Below are 15,913 nucleotides of genomic sequence, written 5' to 3' on the forward strand. Positions count from 1 at the left end.
TTCAGGAAGCCTTACCTGATTACCCTGCCTGGGTGCTCCCCTAACCTCCATTCCTATGCCTATCCCTGCACTCAGAACACTGTGTTCTAATATCATGGGTGTGCCTGTCTCCTCCACTAGACCATGAGATGACAGAGGACAGGGAGTGTGGCCGACCTACCTCTGTGTGCCTCAAGAAATGTGTGTGGAATGAATGAGTGAGAAATAGGAGAGAGGAAGAAAGGGCTCTTGTCGTTCTGTTCTTCAATCACAGGAAGAAAAGGGTCTGCATATCCTCACTAAGGAAAAAGCCAGAAGGAGGGTAAAGCCAGGTTGATGGTCCCACTACAAGAATAAAAGCAGGGGCTTCCCTGGTGGCGCAGTGGTTAAGAATCCACCTGCCAATGCAAGGGACACGGGTTCGAGCCCTGGTTCGGGAAGATCCCACATGCTGCGGAGCAACTAAGCCCATGCGCCACAACTACTCATCCTGTGCTCTAGACCCCGTGAGCCACAACTACTGAGCCCACGTGCCACAACTACTGAAGCCCGTGCATCTAGAGCCCATGCTCCGCAACAAGAGAAGCCACGACAACGAGAAGCCCACGCACCGCAACAAAGAGTAGCCCCCGCTCGCCGCAACTAGAGAAAGCCTGCACTCAGCAACGAAGACCCAACACAGCCAAAAATAAATAAATAAACAAACAAACAAATAAATTTATTTTAAAAATAAATAAATAAAAGCAGAGGGCTCGGGTCTTCTTATTGGCCTTTCTCTTACCATCACAACAAGGAGCCCCAGAACCATGTCCCCTGAGCCTCTGTAAGCTTTCCTAAGCTGAGTGACTTCTGTGTTGTAGTTTCCCTGTAGTAACAAATAATCGTGCCTTCAGCATTAAGAGCCCATAGGCCTGTCTTCAGTACAGCAAGAAAGATGCAGCTGGGGAGTCATCTCACAGTGTTGGAAAGAGGAAATCCCTAGGTAAGGCCCTGGATGGTTGGAGCTTCAAAGAGGAAAGGTCCTAGGGCCTGTGACTAGGAAGAAAAAGGAGAGCTTAGGGAATTGACCTGGACCAGAGAAATGTCTGTGAGGTTTAAAAACAGGTCCCAGATGATCTTGCATGGGGAGTTGTTTTACCAAATGTCAAAGAGTTTGGGCCTGTGGTCAAACCTGGAAAGAATGTCTTAAGACCTGGCAGTGGCTAAGGGGATTAGCTCTGCCTTGGAAGAAAAGGCAAAAGTGGGAGGGACTCCAGAAAAGTATTCCAAAAATCAGAGCCCATAAGTTTTATTTCACATGCCAACTCTAATCAGTTGGTAGGAGCTTTCAGGATTGACAAATTGAGGAGTCTAAAGCCATCACAAGACTCAGTGAAAGAAAGAAGGAAAGAAGGAAGGAAGGAAGGAAGGGCACTGTGATTGATTAATCATGTCTGCCATGGGTTCAGGTAAGGAGGTAATAGGAAAGGACCTGGGAATCAAAAAGGAATATAAAAGAGGGGCTCCTAAAATGTATTTTTGAATGACTTAAATCTGGCAGGGCATGTACCTGAGTGGAAATATCATGGGTTTTGTCATTAGACAGAGCTGACTTTGAATCCTGGTTCTGCCTCATTTCTTACTGTGTAATCTTGGGCAATTTACAAAACCCAGTCTGTAAAATGGGATTGTTTTGCAGGTTAAATTAAATAAGTTATTACAATGATAATAGGAGACACTTACATAGTAATTTCTATTAGCCAGGCATTGTTCTAAGACCTTTATATGTATATTAATTAATTTGATTCCCACAACAACCCTATAAGGTTATTTTTCTCAGTTTACTGATGAGGAAACTGAAGTTCAGGGAGGTTAAGAGACCTGCCAAGAAGCTCTGTGATTTCACGGTATTCTCTAAGACTTGACCCTGAAGTTCACATGTGCATAAAATACATTTAATAGAGCACTTCAACTTAAACCAGGCAGACTACAGAGTGATGAACAGGACAGGAGCATGCGTTTACTTGAAGAAAAGAGAAAGAAGGACAAAACCAGGACTTAGGAATTTGGCCTCCAACTAAACACCTCTGGCCTTTTTACTTTTTGCTGGAGCATGAAAGGCTTACTCCTGATCCACCAAAATAAGCAGGGTGGGGATGTCTTCAGTTTGCGGACGACCCATCCTGCTTTCTCCTGTGATGAATTGAGGCATTCTTTCACAACATGGCTTTAGACCAGGTGCCGACAAACTACAGCCAGATCCTGCCCATCACCATTTTTTAAAAATAAAGTTTTGTGGGAACATAGCCAGGCTTATTCTTTGATGTTGCTGTTTGATGTTTTTTCCACGGCCATTTCCACACTACTTCCACATAACTGAGTCGTCATGATGGAGACCATCTGGCCTGCAAAGTCACCTATCTGGCCCTTTGCAGGGAACGTTTGCTGATCCCTGCTGCCCACCTTAGGCCAGACTTTCTACATATCAATATGGCATGCGTGATCAATCATCTGTCCTTAACCAGGGAAGGGAGAACAAGATGTCCCCTTGGGTGTTCGCCAGGAAAGGTATGAAGTAGGATGTCCATGAGAGGAACCAGGGTGAAAACACATGTGGTCAGGATAGGATATTGCAGGGACTTCCCTGGCGGTCCAGTGGTTAAGACACCGCTTCTACTGCAGGGGGTGCGGGTTTGATCCCTGGTCAGGGAACTAAGATCCCACATGCCACATGGCATGGCCAAAAAATAAAAAATAAATAAATTTTAAAAAAGAATAGGAGGGCTTCCCTGGTGGCGCAGTGGTTGAGAATCTGCCTGCCAATGCAGGGGACACGGGTTCGAGCCCTGGTCTGGGAAGATCCCACATGCCGCGGAGCAACTGGGCCCGTGAGCCACAACTACTGAGCCTGCGCGTCTGGAGCCTGTGCTCCGCAACAAGAGAGGCCGCGATAGTGAGAGGCCTGCGCACTGCGATGAAGAGTGGCCCCCGCTTGCCGCAACTAGAGAAAGCCCTCGCACAGAAACGAAGACCCAACACAGCCAAAAATAAGTAAATAAATAAATAAATAAATAAATTTATAAAAAAAAAAAAGAATAGGATATTGCAGAGTGCCTATGTTAATCTATGTGATGTGATAAAATGGCTCTGTGTCAACTGGGAATCACAGTGTTAAAAAACAAACTTAAGCAGATTTCTCTTCTGCAGCAGTGGTCCCCAACCTTTTTGGCACCAGAGACCGCTTTCGTGGAAGACAATTTTTCCACAGACAGTGGGGGGAGGCCGCGGGGGGGACGGTTCAGGCGGTAATGAGAGCGATGGGGAGCGGCAGATGAAGCTTTGCTCAAGCTCGCCGCTGCTCACCTCCTGCTGTGCTGCTGGTTCCTAACAGCCGCGGAGCGGTACCAGTCTGTGCCCCGAGGGTTGGAGACCCCTGCTCTGCGGGACTTCTCAGGACCTTTAAAATGCCATCATGCCTTGAGAGTGCTGAGAGGGGGATATGGTTCACAGAACGTATTTTCCCCACGGGACTATCTTCTTTGGAACATTCTTTGGCAGACGCTGAAATAAAAGAAATCTTTAGAATCATGCCCCCTGGGAACTAGGAATGAAAATGGTGAGGGCTGTGGCTTGCTGAGCGTGTCTTTCTCTCAGCAAGGGAAGAAGCAGGAGAACTAAAGAGAGCCAGAGTGGAAAAAAAGGAGAGGTGTTTGAAGAGAAGAAGGAAGGAAGCAGAACCCTGGAGAGACCACTTGGACGGATGTGAAGAGCACCTGGACGACTGGACTTTGGGAGGGAACAATGTGTCAAAAGCAGGGCTGCGGCCCAGTGCAGGATGCGTGGTCACTTTCACCATCACCACTGTCATCATCAGCACCACCAGAGAAGCTGACCTCCCCTGAAGCCTCACTACTCTGCAGATCCTGCATTATGTCCTTTAGACACATGATGTTGCTTAATTCCCATTTTACAGATGAGGAGATGGAGTCACCCAGAGTCAAAGCTTATAAAGCTTATAAGTGGCAGCGCATAGACTCACCTCTGTGAGTCGGACCCCAGAGCCCATGTTCCCACCACTGCCCTGCACTGCTCTACTTCTGAGTTAGATGGAAGCCTGGAATTCCATTACGCAGCACGCAAAGGATACCGTATACAAATGCAACACCAAAACATTCAGAGGAAAAGACAAAACAAACCAATGTCACTTTGGATATTTGGCTGCACGGGCCAAACAGCTAGAGGACTGACTTTTTTCCACAGCACATTCAGATGTTTGGATATCATATTTTCTTCCTATCTTCTTACTCTTGTTTTAACTATCCCTTCTTAACTTATGTCATAAGTTATATATCAGGCTTAGCCAATGTATTATGCTTGCTCATAAAGTGAACAAAAGAAGACATTTTTTTGAAAGTTAAAAAGCATTTTCAACCCGACCGTTATGACTACCATATTTACAATAAGCCTCATTTAGATTTCATACAACTGCCAGTTCTTTTGGGGGGATTGGGGCCCTCAGAATAGCTTCCTAGGACAGATTTTGAAAACATGAATCACAGCTCAATTAAATCTTTTGTGGCTCAGAAACATACCAGCATTAAATGCTAGCATTTATCCAGTCCTAGCTAACAGATGATTTCCACACTTAAAATATGATGAAAATAGTAAGTAAATCACACTATTTGGGGGTAGGGGGACGGAGATAAACCCAGGTCTGGAAAAGCAGTCCAGGATGTGAAAAACTTGCACATTGAATATTTTGGATTTGCAGCGATGGCAAAAAAAAAAAAAAAGAAGAAGAAGAAGAAGAAGATTCTGCTAGCATGCTACAAACATCAGCTGGAGTGCCTGAAGGTGGTTTGCGTGGGACAGTCCACCTCTGATTTACTTTCTTGCATCTACAGCAAAATAAAGGACAGCTGCCAGCGGGCCAGGGTGAAATAGAAAGGCTGTCACCCTGCTGTAAATTTCTGTTTACCTGGTGAGCGGTGAGGGCAGGGCTCCTCCGTCCAGAAGAGCTGCAGGGCAGAGCATTCAAATCGTGGCTGGCCCTGGGGTGCTGCCCTTCACACTGCTTCAGCTGCTCCTACAATCCCATTGGAAATCTCAAAGGGCTGGAGAGCCTCAAGGCCAATATTCCGTTTCCAAGACAGTCTTCCTCCCCCACTGCACCTCCCCTGCTTGCGCAGACTCTGGAGCAGCTCGGGTTTCTTCCACCCCTGTTCCAGGCAGCTGGCAATCTAGGCGTTGTGCTGGCCGAGTGATGCGGCCCCTGAAACCACTTCCAGATGGGCTTGGCGGGTCAGACTTCCTCTCCCAGCCTCCTCCGGCAGCCCGCAAATCATTTCAAAAACAAGGCTGCTCTGGAGGAAAACATTCCAAACTGGAAAAAAGCAGACGCTTGGAAGGTGAATTTCCACCACACATTGGGTCTAAGGTAAACTTTGAGAGGGCAGAAGTGAAAAAATTAAGTTCATACTGATTTTAAGAATATCTTTCCTGGCCACTAGCTTCTCCTAAAATGCCCTAGTCATTAAAATGCTGTTGTCCCCAAATCAAAGCCCAGATAAAAACTGTGGTCTCCCTTCGACCAAGGCAATGATAGTGACAGAAATTTCAAGATGGTGTGTTTTGTGACTGAACATGGAAAGGAATCAGGCAGTGAATCAACCCCACCCAGCTCTGTGCTGTTCTGTGTTCCTGCCATTGATTCTCAGAAATCCAGGAAATGGTGCCAGCACTTTGCCTGGGACCATGGAATTTATTTAGCAATGGCCTCTCTCCCTCATTCCTATAAAGAAATGAGTCTGCCCCTGCTCACTGCCACCTTCTAAAGTGGTATTGCCCAATAGAAATATAATGCAAGCCACATTGTCATTGAAAACTTTCTAGTAGTCACTTTAAGAACAGAACAAAGAGGTAAAATTAATTTTAATGATAAATTTTACTTAACATAATATATACAAAAATATTATTTCAACATGTAATTGGTATAAAACTTATTAACAAGACTTTTTCTTTTGTATGAAGCCTTTGAAATCTGGTGTGTATTTTACACCTGCAACACATCTCAATTCCCAAACTAAATTTCATCAGAAACAATTGATATGTATTTAGATTTGATAAAATTTACAGTTTAAAAAATAGATTCACATATTCAGGTTGCTCCAAACATACTTCAGAATTTTCCAATAACTGAATCGTGAATCAGTTTTTCAATTTAAATTGATTAAAACTAAGTAGAATTAAAGATTCGGTTCCTCGGGACTTCCCTGGTGGCACAGTGGTTAAGAATCTGCCTTCCAATGCAGAGGACGTGGGTTCGATCCCTGGTCAGGGAACTAGATCCCACATGCATGCCACAACTAAGAGTTCACATGCTACAACTAAGGAGCCCACCAGCCGCAACTAAGGAGCACACGAGCCGCAACTAAAGGAGCCAGTGAACCACAACTAAGGAGCCTGCCTGCCACAACTGAGACCTGGTGCAACCAAAAATAAAAAATAAATAAAATAAAAATAAAATAAAATAACAAAAAAAGAAATTATGTTTGTTTAAAAATAAATAAATAAAATTCAGTTCCTCAGTGGCACTAGTCTTTTTTTTTTTTTTTTTTTTGGCTGCGTTGGGTCTTCGTTGCTGCGAGTGGGCGTTCTCCAGTTGTGGCGAGCAGGGGCTACTTTCATTGCGGTGTGGGCTTCTCATTTCGGTGGCTTCTCTTGTTTCAGAGCACGGGCTCTAGGTTCGCGGGCTTCAGTAGTTGCAGCATGCGGGCTCAGCAGTTGTGCCTTGTGGGCTTAGTTGCTCCGAGGCATGTGGGATCTTCCCAGACCAGGGCTCAAACCCGTGTCCCCTGCATTGGCAGGCGGATTCTTAACCACTGCACCACCAGAGAAGCCCCTCCTTTATTTCTGCTGGGCCATGTGCTGAGCTGCAAGAGGCTTACTGTCTATGACCTATATTTCCACATTGGATGCACAGATTCTCCCCTGGGGAAGAAATGAGAATAGAAAGAGATCTAGGATATAAGGGGCACCCTAAGTGTAGTGGCTACCAGCTTGGGCTCTGGAGACAGACAGACAGACCTAGGTGTTAGCTCAGATGTTATACTTACACATTCCTGAAAATCTCACCTTCAGTTTCCTCACCTGTAAGGTGAGGAAGCTTTTTGTGAGGGTTAAAAGACATCATGCATGTAATGCACTCAGTAAGGGCTCAGTACATGGAAGTTATTATTATTGTTGTTGCATGAAGACACCCCAAGGTATAAACAAGAGAAAGAAATTGTAACAGTAAGCAACCGGTAACTTTTTCCAAAAAGTCCAAATGAGTTTCAAACACTGGTAGCCTGGTAGTACTTAATAACCTCTCTGCTTCTTCCCTTCAAATAGAAACACTCTGTCATTTGAGGTGGCAACTGTTCAGTTAAAAATACTCACCTCCTCAGAGGTCCTGAAGCTAGAGCGGCATGTGAGCAGAAGTTGGCTGTCTATGACTTCCTAGAAAGCTATTGTTTTCCTGGCAAAGAGCTGTTTGGTGCCTTTTGCCCTTTCCTCCTGTCTGAAACCCAACCTTGGTGCCTGGAGGTGCAGTCGCCATCTCGCAGCCCTGTGGATGAAAGGCCCACCCCGTGCTGCTGCATATGGTCCCACGGGCTGCGCGCAGAGACCGCCGAGACCGCCGTGGCAAGTCAGTCAGGGTCCCGGCAGGACACAGATGGCCCACCCCAATGAGCTAATGGTGAAGACTCTGAAAACAGGCACTATTTGAAAAGGTGTAGTCAGTGTTAGGGAAACATGGTTAAGAATTGATGCCTGGGGTTGGCAATGCAGGGAACCATTACCATCCGAAGTCCTGCAGGCAAGAGAAGGGAGTGGTTACCAGGAGTGGGAGAAAGCAGCTGCAGGGAAGGGCTGCCCAAGAGGAGCAACCTCTGTGCACCCCCACGAAAGGGACTAGGAGGTACATTACCCCAACCTTACAATCTCCTGTGGGTGGCGCCTCCCATTGGCCAAACCCAACTGGAAGTCAGAGACCTGGAGACGTCAGGTGATGTAATACATTTAGGTCAGCCTCACGGCACTGAACAAGTTAAAGAAGAGTGGAGAATAGATCTTCATAAGCAAATGGAAACTATCCGTGCCCTGGCGTTGGGTGACTTAGCAGCCCTGCACATGTTAAGTGAGGAGGGCGGAGCAAGAACGCAGGAGCCGCCTCAGTCCCGATGGCACCGGGAGTCACCACAGCAGCCTGAGCTGACTACTTACGGAGCATCTAACTGTGTGAGGAAAATAAACCTGGATGCGGTTAAGTCACTTCGGTCAGGTTTCAGTTATCTGCCTGAACACAGTCCTATGTGATCTATATGCCTTTTCGATTTGTGCTGTCATTAGTCAACACAACATATATCTGAGTCATTATTATTCCATGTTTATTTCTTATTAGTTGAAAGCCAAATGTTCATCATTGCTTACCCAATGGGCCTGCCTTGGCTGAGTGTATTACTTTGTAGATAAGTAGGTAAGATAAACTCTATTAAGGCTGATAAATGTGACTGGAAGGAAAGGAAGCAGCATTGTGCAGCAGCAGTGAATCACTGCATTGGGTCAGGCTGACAAGCCTCTATTTATTGCCTCGGTCTCCCAGGGCTGGGCTCCGGGATCATCCACATGGGGCAGGAAATACAACTATGGGGGCCTCAATTCCCTCTCTTTGGCTGGTGGGGCTCAGTGATGGGTCATCTCCTTGTCCAGAGCTTAGCTGCTCTGGCTCTTGCCTGCTACCCCCTGAGCTGCAGCAATCGCTCCTGCACCTGACTCTTTGCACACGGGGTCCCTTTCTCCCACGTGAGAAGACTGCTTTTCCTCCCTGGCTTATGTGCCAGCTCCTTCCTCTGGTAATTGGTGTAGGCTCTACCTGGCCTGGGGTCCTGCCTTGTTCTGGCCAGCTGCCCTCTCCAGGCCTTGGCCGCAGCTCTAGCCATGGCTGGAGCCCTGTGATCTGGGAGCAGATCTCTCAGACACCATCTGCTTCCTTCATCTCAGGAACAGCGCCTGCCTAGGCTCTCTGCTGTTGAGCTCTGCCTACCTGCTGGCACTCCTCAAAACCCCTTCTCAGACTGCTGCCAATAAGCCCTTGGCCTGAGTCCTCAACTGAGATTAAGGTATCCCGTGGACACGGCCATTTTACACTCTTGGCTGAAAACACTGCACTGTCTGCCACCTCCCAGCACCAGCCCCTCCCTCTCGGGCTGACTCCTCAGTGGCCCGTAGCTCAGGAGGAGCAGAAACAGTAGTAATATAATGAAAATGATAGAAGTTAAACAATCTATTACTTACTAAATGCTAACCACGTGCTAGGCATTTCATAAGCACAGCACTGTCCTTGCTCTGCGTGGCATCAGCACAAATTTCAGTCACCACAGTGTAGTTTAATAACATCAGTCCCCCTACAACACAGTTCAAATCTGTTACCACAGTATATCAACTGAGTAACTGGATAATTACTAACTTTGCTGCTAGCTTTTCAGTCCACAAAATTACTACGCTGATAACAGAGCCACATCAATGATGAATGACCAATCATGTCACTTCTTTGACAGTCTGTCAGTGATTGGTCACTGGATAGCTGTTATTCGGCTTATGTACAGACAGCAAAGCGTGTAGTTGTGTTGCTTCATTAATTCCCAGTGATAAACCCATGTGGCATCTACAAAAATGGATAATAGAATTGGCCAACAAAGAGAAAAGTTAGCAAAGAAACAAAAAATTATAATAGTGGGAGTGACATTCAAATCAAAGGTAAATGAAGGTAGAGAAGAAATTAGTTGGCCGTGGGATGATACTGTCGCTATTCAACTCTAGCTATGCAGCCAGAAAAATCTAGTAAGGGTGATTTTACGAACATAAATAAGGAAAGGGGTTGTGATGAGAGGGATGGAGATGTTCCAGAGGAAATGACATGGGCAAAAAATTCACATTACAGGAACTCTCAAAGGTATTTTATGATGTTAAAAGTGCAAAGGATAAAATATGGGAAGTTGATCCAGACTTAGAAAGGAGTATGACCATTTTCCAAGGCACAGAAAAGATGCTCGCTCCTTACAGTAAGTTATATGGCAAGAAGGTAAGCACTGCTCAGCTGCTCTTGGTAAGTTTTATACCAAAACCAAAACCAAAACAAACCCTAAATATTTAATTTTCATCTTCAATATGTCCAATGTTTTAAATTACAGTAGAACAAATAAATATTAAGTCTACTATTTTTTTCATTTCTTTAGACACTTAAAACCAACAGTAAGAGAACTTTAAATATTTTAACAAAAATATTTAAAGATCATGAACAAAACAATTGTAATTTTTCCCATTAGTAATTAAGATCGTTTTGCAGGGTTTCAGCTTCCATGGCCATTTTCACAGAACTGCACTCTCATGCAAAGCAAGGACAGCCTGTACTTTGCATATATTATCTCAGTTGATCTTCAAAATAACCTTAAGAAATAGATGCTATTACAATCCCCATTTTATAGACAAAGCATCTGAAGCTCAAAGAAAATAAGTAATTTGACCAAGACCACATAGCTAGTAAACAGCTATGCCTATTGAATTCTAAATCCCGTGATCTTAACCTCTATCCTCTGTGCTGAGATTCCAGGTAAATGATGGTGTTTGATATGGGGGAGCGGGAGTGAAGGAGAGAAAGTGGTGACAGATGAAGGCATCTTCTCTAACGTAACTTCAAAAGGCTAGAGCAGCGCTGTCCAATAGAGCTTTCTGTTTTCTAATATATTTTTATAGAATATAAACAATTACATAATCTATGAGATAGACATATATTCAACCCTAGTACATGTGTAAATCTACATGTACTTCTGAATCCATCTTTTCTTGATCCTCTAGGATCTTGCTCAATCAAGTTTCAACCTGCCCTGAGACAGGCCTACTTGGTTAACTCACCAATTCTCATTTCCAACTTTCTTCTCCCTTGCCTGCTTCTCATTATTGAGGCTAAAAACAAACAAACAAAAACACTTTCTTAGACTCCTATAGCCACCCTCCTGCAAGAAGACCCCCACAGTCTGCTCTTCTCTTCTTTCTCTGTGATAGAACCTTGACTATTACCTGAGCACTTGGCCATTCTAAATAAAAACTACATTTCACAAACTTCCTTCAACGAGCTGTGGCCTTGTGACTAAATACTGGCATATGGGATGTAAGCAGAAATAACATGTACAATTCCAGAATGTGTTCTGGAGACGGGAACATTCCTTTCCCCTACTGTTTCCTGCTGGCTGGAGTGTAGATGCAATAGCTAGAGCTGGAGCAGCCATCTTGGATCATGAGTTGGAAGGAGGAATTCCAATCCACAAAGTCTACAAATTCCTGAAGATGTGGTGAAATAGAGCCACCATGCTGGCTTTGGATTGCCATTTCCAAAGTTCATTTACATGGGAGAAACATAAACTTTTAAAGCCTATTTCTGTCCCTGTAGCTAACGTAATCTTAATATAGCAAATGCCCCAGTTCTGGCCAGTGAAACCTAAGAGCAAGTATGCTGGGTGGCTTCTGGGCAAGATGCTTTTCCTCCCTGTAAAACGAAAGCTCTATTTCCCCATCCTGGCTGTCCTCCTGCTTCATGCCTTTGGGCATGGTTGTATGGGGACACAATGTCCAAAGGTACAACGACCTTCTTTTGACCATAAAGGAAAAGTCAAGAGAAATTCAGAGCTGCTACCTGGAACCGTAACACCATTGAACTGCTGAATTAACCCTAGACCTACCTACCCCAGATCTCTTGTGCAAGATAATTAAGTGCCTTATCATTTAGCCACACTGTGTCGGATATTCTGCTACTTGTAACAAAAAGCATTTCCAAATGACATATTCTTTTGCTATGATTTAAATGTTTGTGTCCCCCTCCAAATTCATATGTTGAAATCCTCACCCCCAAGGTGATGGTGTTAGGAGGTAGGGTCTTTGGTATTTTGGTGCTTAGGTCATAAGAGTGGAGCCCTCATGAATGGGATTAACGCCCTTATAAGAGACCCCAGAGAGCTCCTTCATCCCTTTCACCAGGTAAGGATACAGTGAGAAGTCAACAGTCTGAAACCTGCAAGAGTGTCTTCAGCAGAATCTGACCATGCTGGCACCCTGATCTTGGACTTTCAGTCTCCAGAACTGCGAGAAGTAAATTTTGGGTGTTTATAAATCACCCAGCCTCTAGTATTGTGTTACAGCAGCCTAAACCGACTAAGACATCTCTATTGCTCCTTCAGTCTTACCTTTTCAACTGGATCCTTCTTCTGAGCCCACAATCATGTTCAAGTCTCATCCTTGGAAAAGAATAAGAAGAGTTTGCTCTGTACACAGCCATTTCTCCCCTCCAGCCACTGTTTTTTTCTTTCCTTTTGGGGGCAAGTCTCTGTAAAAAGTAGACTATACATGCTATCTGTGCGTCCTCACTTGTTATTCATTCTTCGATCTTCTGTGGCTTCCCTCCTCCCACTCCACTGAGTATTTTAATCTAGGCCATTAATAACCTCTTAGTTTGCAGACGTTGCTTCTTCATCTTTTTCTTATCTGACCTCTCTATGGCTCTTGGCTTTGATAACCACTTCCGCTCTGTGAAAGCCCCTTAGCCTGTGGCTTCTTTGACATCGCCCTCACCCAGTTCCCTTTTGACTTCTCTGGCTATTCGTTCCCCATTTCATTCATGAGAGCCTCCTGCTGTCTTTACCTCTTAAAAGCTGGTTTCTTCAGGGCGCTATTCTGCCTCACTCTTCTCTTCCCTTTCTACACTCACCTCCTAGGTGGTAACTTCCATTCTTAAAGTTTCAAAGATTGAAGGTAGCTTTCTTGAGAATTGGGGACCTATTCTAGACTCCTCACTTAAGCAGCGTTGAGTCAAAGGTGCTCTGGTAAAATATCTTTCCCATTGGATTAAGCATCCTGTCATGTATTGAACTGTGTCCCCCCAATAAAGATATGTTTAAGTTCTAACCTGTGATTGTGAACTTATTTGAACATAAGGCCTTTGCAGATGTAAACAAGTTAAGGTGAGGCCATTAGGTGGGCCCTAATCTGATATGACTGGTGAACTTATAAGAAGAGAAGAAACACAGACACACAGGGACAACACCATATGATGATGGAGGCAGAGGTTGGAGTGATGCTGCTACAAGCCAAGGAAGGCCTAGGATTGACGGCCACCGACCAGAAGCCAGAAAGAGGCAAGGAAGTATTCTTCCCTACAGGTTTCAGAGGGATATGTCCCTGATTTTGGATTTCTAGACTCTAGAACTGTGAGACAACAAATTTCTGTTGTTTTAATCCACCTGGTTTGTGGTACTTTGTTACAGCAGTCTTAGGAAACTAATACAGACCTCCACCACTGTCCTGAAGTTCCTTATCTAAGCAACCAGTTATCACTTGTAATCTCCTTTGTCTTAACATTTTGCCTTCATCTCTCCCTTAGTTCAGAGATTTTCAGACTTTCAAATATCATATACCAGTTTTGATTTTTTTTAATTTGAATATCAACATTGGGTTTGCAACTTTTAATTTTACCCTTAGTCTTTTGCTATAAGGACATTAAAAAACCAAAACAAAACAAAAAAAACTACCATCCACTTACAGCATCAGTCATAAAAGTTAGGACATTTTACCATTAAACTCTCAGAATAAGAAAAAATTCTTTAAATGAAGTATTTAAAGTTTTATGAAAAACTCATGGCTCTACCCCAACTTTTCCAGTATTGTTTCAGATACATAAAAACTTTATAACTGAAACATTTAAGAGCCCATGTTATGTATGTGACCAAGAAAAATATCAGTACATAAATATTCATAGCTTTCTTTCTTTGTTTCCAGCCACCTTCCTATTCCGATTCCAAATTCTCTTTGACCATATTATGAAATTGGGGAATTAATCAGTGACAGGAAGAACTTGAAAAGCAGGAGCTGGAAAGAATACTAAGAATTCCTTTTTAAAAGGGAGAGAATTACCTCTCAAAAGGAAGTTTAGATGAATGAGAAGGTGGGAGAGGCATGGTTAGGTTTGAGGGAATTGGGGGAGGAGAGATGAGCTAGGCATACGAGAGAAATTGAAAATAGTAAGATGAGGGAAATGAAATTTTAGGAAATTTGGCCTACATTATGTGTATTCCCTCTTTGATACCTTCTTGAGAGTGTGAGGTAGGGATTTAAATTGCTTTCATTTCCCGCCCCCCCACCTCTGCTGCTGGACTTGTATCTCTTTGAGTGTGATTCTGTGTAGGACCAGATCACAAAGCAGCCCGGACAGGGTTGCTTATGACTGTATTCACAGTAAGTATGGTATAGTGGTTAGGGGTTGGGGCTCTGGAATCAGAAGTTCTGCATTTGAATACTGGCCCTAATTCTTTTCTGCTGTGTGCCCATGAGAAAATTACTTTACTTTTCTGTGCCTCATTTCCCCATCCACGAAAGGGAAATAACAGTACCCACTTCACTGGATTGTTAGGAGAATCACAAGTTAATTCATATAAGGCAAGGAGGACAATGCTTGTCAATGAAACACCCTCAAATGTTAGATAGTAATAAAAGATAAATCTATAACCTCCCACCTGCTTAAACAAAACAAAACAACTTTCGCGGCTCACCGTTCCTAAACTTCTTGGCATGTCACCCTCCAAATCTGATCTGCCTAATTTGCCTTTGCAGGCTTAGCTCCGACCTTCCCTCCGGTGTTCCTAGCCGCGGGTGGCACGCAGCGCTCGCGGCCTCTCCACCATGGTCCACACTCCCTCCCTCCCCCCGCCTTCGCGGGCATCCACTACGCCCCCGCGCTCTGCGCGCAGTCACGCCCTCGGCGGAGATGGACTTCCCTCTCCTCTCCCCGCGCTCCCGGCACTTCAAAACCTCTACGAGAGCTTTTCTCTTGCTGTGTTGTCATTGTTTAAAGCATCTGTCCCCAACCTTTTTGGCACCAGGGACGGGCTTCGTGGAAGCCAATTTTTCCACGGAATGGGGGGCGGGAATAGTTCAGGCGAAGAGGAAGCTTCGCTCACCCCCTGCTGTGTGGCCCCTTTCCTAACAGGCCCGGACAGGTTGCGGTCTGCGGCCTGGGGGTTGGGGACCCCTGTTTTAAAGGGTCTGACTCGCCCGCACATCCTAGATGCTCAAAGTGGCCGTAAAGGAAAACGCTGTTATCTTCTCCCGCAAATAAAAAACTGGAGGCTCTGGATGGGGAGGGGAGACTGGTCGGTAGGAAATTTCCTTCCACCCTAAAATCCCTTGTCCAGGGTGCCAACACCAGCCACGTCACCCGGGGGCGGGGGCGGGGCGCCCTTACCAGGACCCCCTCTGCTCCCCTCAGCCCTCCATCCTTACCCTGGACGCCCGCGGTCACGTGACCACCACCCTCCTCCGTGAGGTTCCCCCCCTCCCGCGTGCACAGCTGGAGGCGGGTCCCACCTCTCCTCCCGGAGCAGCGGCGCCGGAGCAGGCGCGGTGCATTGTGGACAGAGGGGCGGGGGTTGGGAAGATGGCGGCTCCCAGCCTCCTCAACTGGAGGCGGGTTTCCTCCTTTACGGGGCCGGTCCCCCGCGCCCGGCACGGACACCGAGCGGTGGCCATCCGGGAGCTGATGATCATCTTTGGAGGGGGCAACGAGGGCATCGCCGACGAGCTGCACGTCTACAACACGGGTAGGCGCGGCGGCGGTTCTTCGGCCCCGCCTGTGGGAGCCGCGGAGGGGGAGGGGAGACGAGGCGGCGGCCGCGGCCCTGACAGCTGTCACCGCCGGGTCACTACCTCCTCCGGCGGGCGGCGGGGAGCGAGTCTCGGCCGGGAGGCCCCAATCCCGCAGCGTCCCGGTCCGTAGCTCCGTTTCCCCGGGGTTCGCGGGGCGGAACCGGCCCCCGAGCGGGGCGCGCCGGCCCTCGGGCAGGCGGTCCCGGACCCCCCCGCCCCAGCC

General features: G+C 46.0%; 2 protein-coding genes across 13 annotated transcripts in view; one reads left to right on the top strand and one right to left on the bottom strand.

The window, feature by feature from the left end:
- The window catches only part of GLT8D2 (glycosyltransferase 8 domain containing 2), a 53,522-nt gene extending 38,092 nt beyond the window's left edge, over nucleotides 1-15,430 (bottom strand). For 3 of the 10 annotated variants that reach the window (XM_036867602.1, XM_036867590.1, XM_036867600.1), the window contains exons 1-4: nucleotides 15,328-15,430; nucleotides 12,240-12,290; nucleotides 10,915-10,965; nucleotides 4,937-5,341 (exon numbers count right to left, since the gene is read on the bottom strand). The gene's annotated coding sequence lies outside the window, so the exon portion shown is untranslated. Of the gene's footprint in view, nucleotides 1-3,321; nucleotides 3,520-4,936; nucleotides 5,401-10,914; nucleotides 10,966-12,239; nucleotides 12,380-15,327 lie in introns of all 10 variants that reach the window. The other 7 variants (XM_036867594.1, XM_036867591.1, XM_036867595.1 and 4 more) reach the window with 7 other exon arrangements.
- A 16-nt stretch (nucleotides 15,431-15,446) lies between these two features.
- The window catches only part of HCFC2 (host cell factor C2), a 44,824-nt gene continuing 44,357 nt past the window's right edge, over nucleotides 15,447-15,913 (top strand). For 2 of the 3 annotated variants that reach the window (XM_036867583.1, XM_036867584.1), the window contains exon 1: nucleotides 15,447-15,644. In XM_036867583.1, the coding sequence (XP_036723478.1) occupies nucleotides 15,482-15,644 (163 nt within the window). In that variant the 5' untranslated portion in view covers nucleotides 15,447-15,481. The remainder of the gene's footprint in view (nucleotides 15,645-15,913) is intronic. The other variant, XM_036867585.1, reaches the window with a different exon arrangement.

The sequence above is a fragment of the Balaenoptera musculus genome, chromosome 10 (assembly GCF_009873245.2).
Source record: "Balaenoptera musculus isolate JJ_BM4_2016_0621 chromosome 10, mBalMus1.pri.v3, whole genome shotgun sequence".
In the NCBI taxonomy this organism is placed as follows: Eukaryota; Metazoa; Chordata; class Mammalia; order Artiodactyla; family Balaenopteridae; genus Balaenoptera; species Balaenoptera musculus.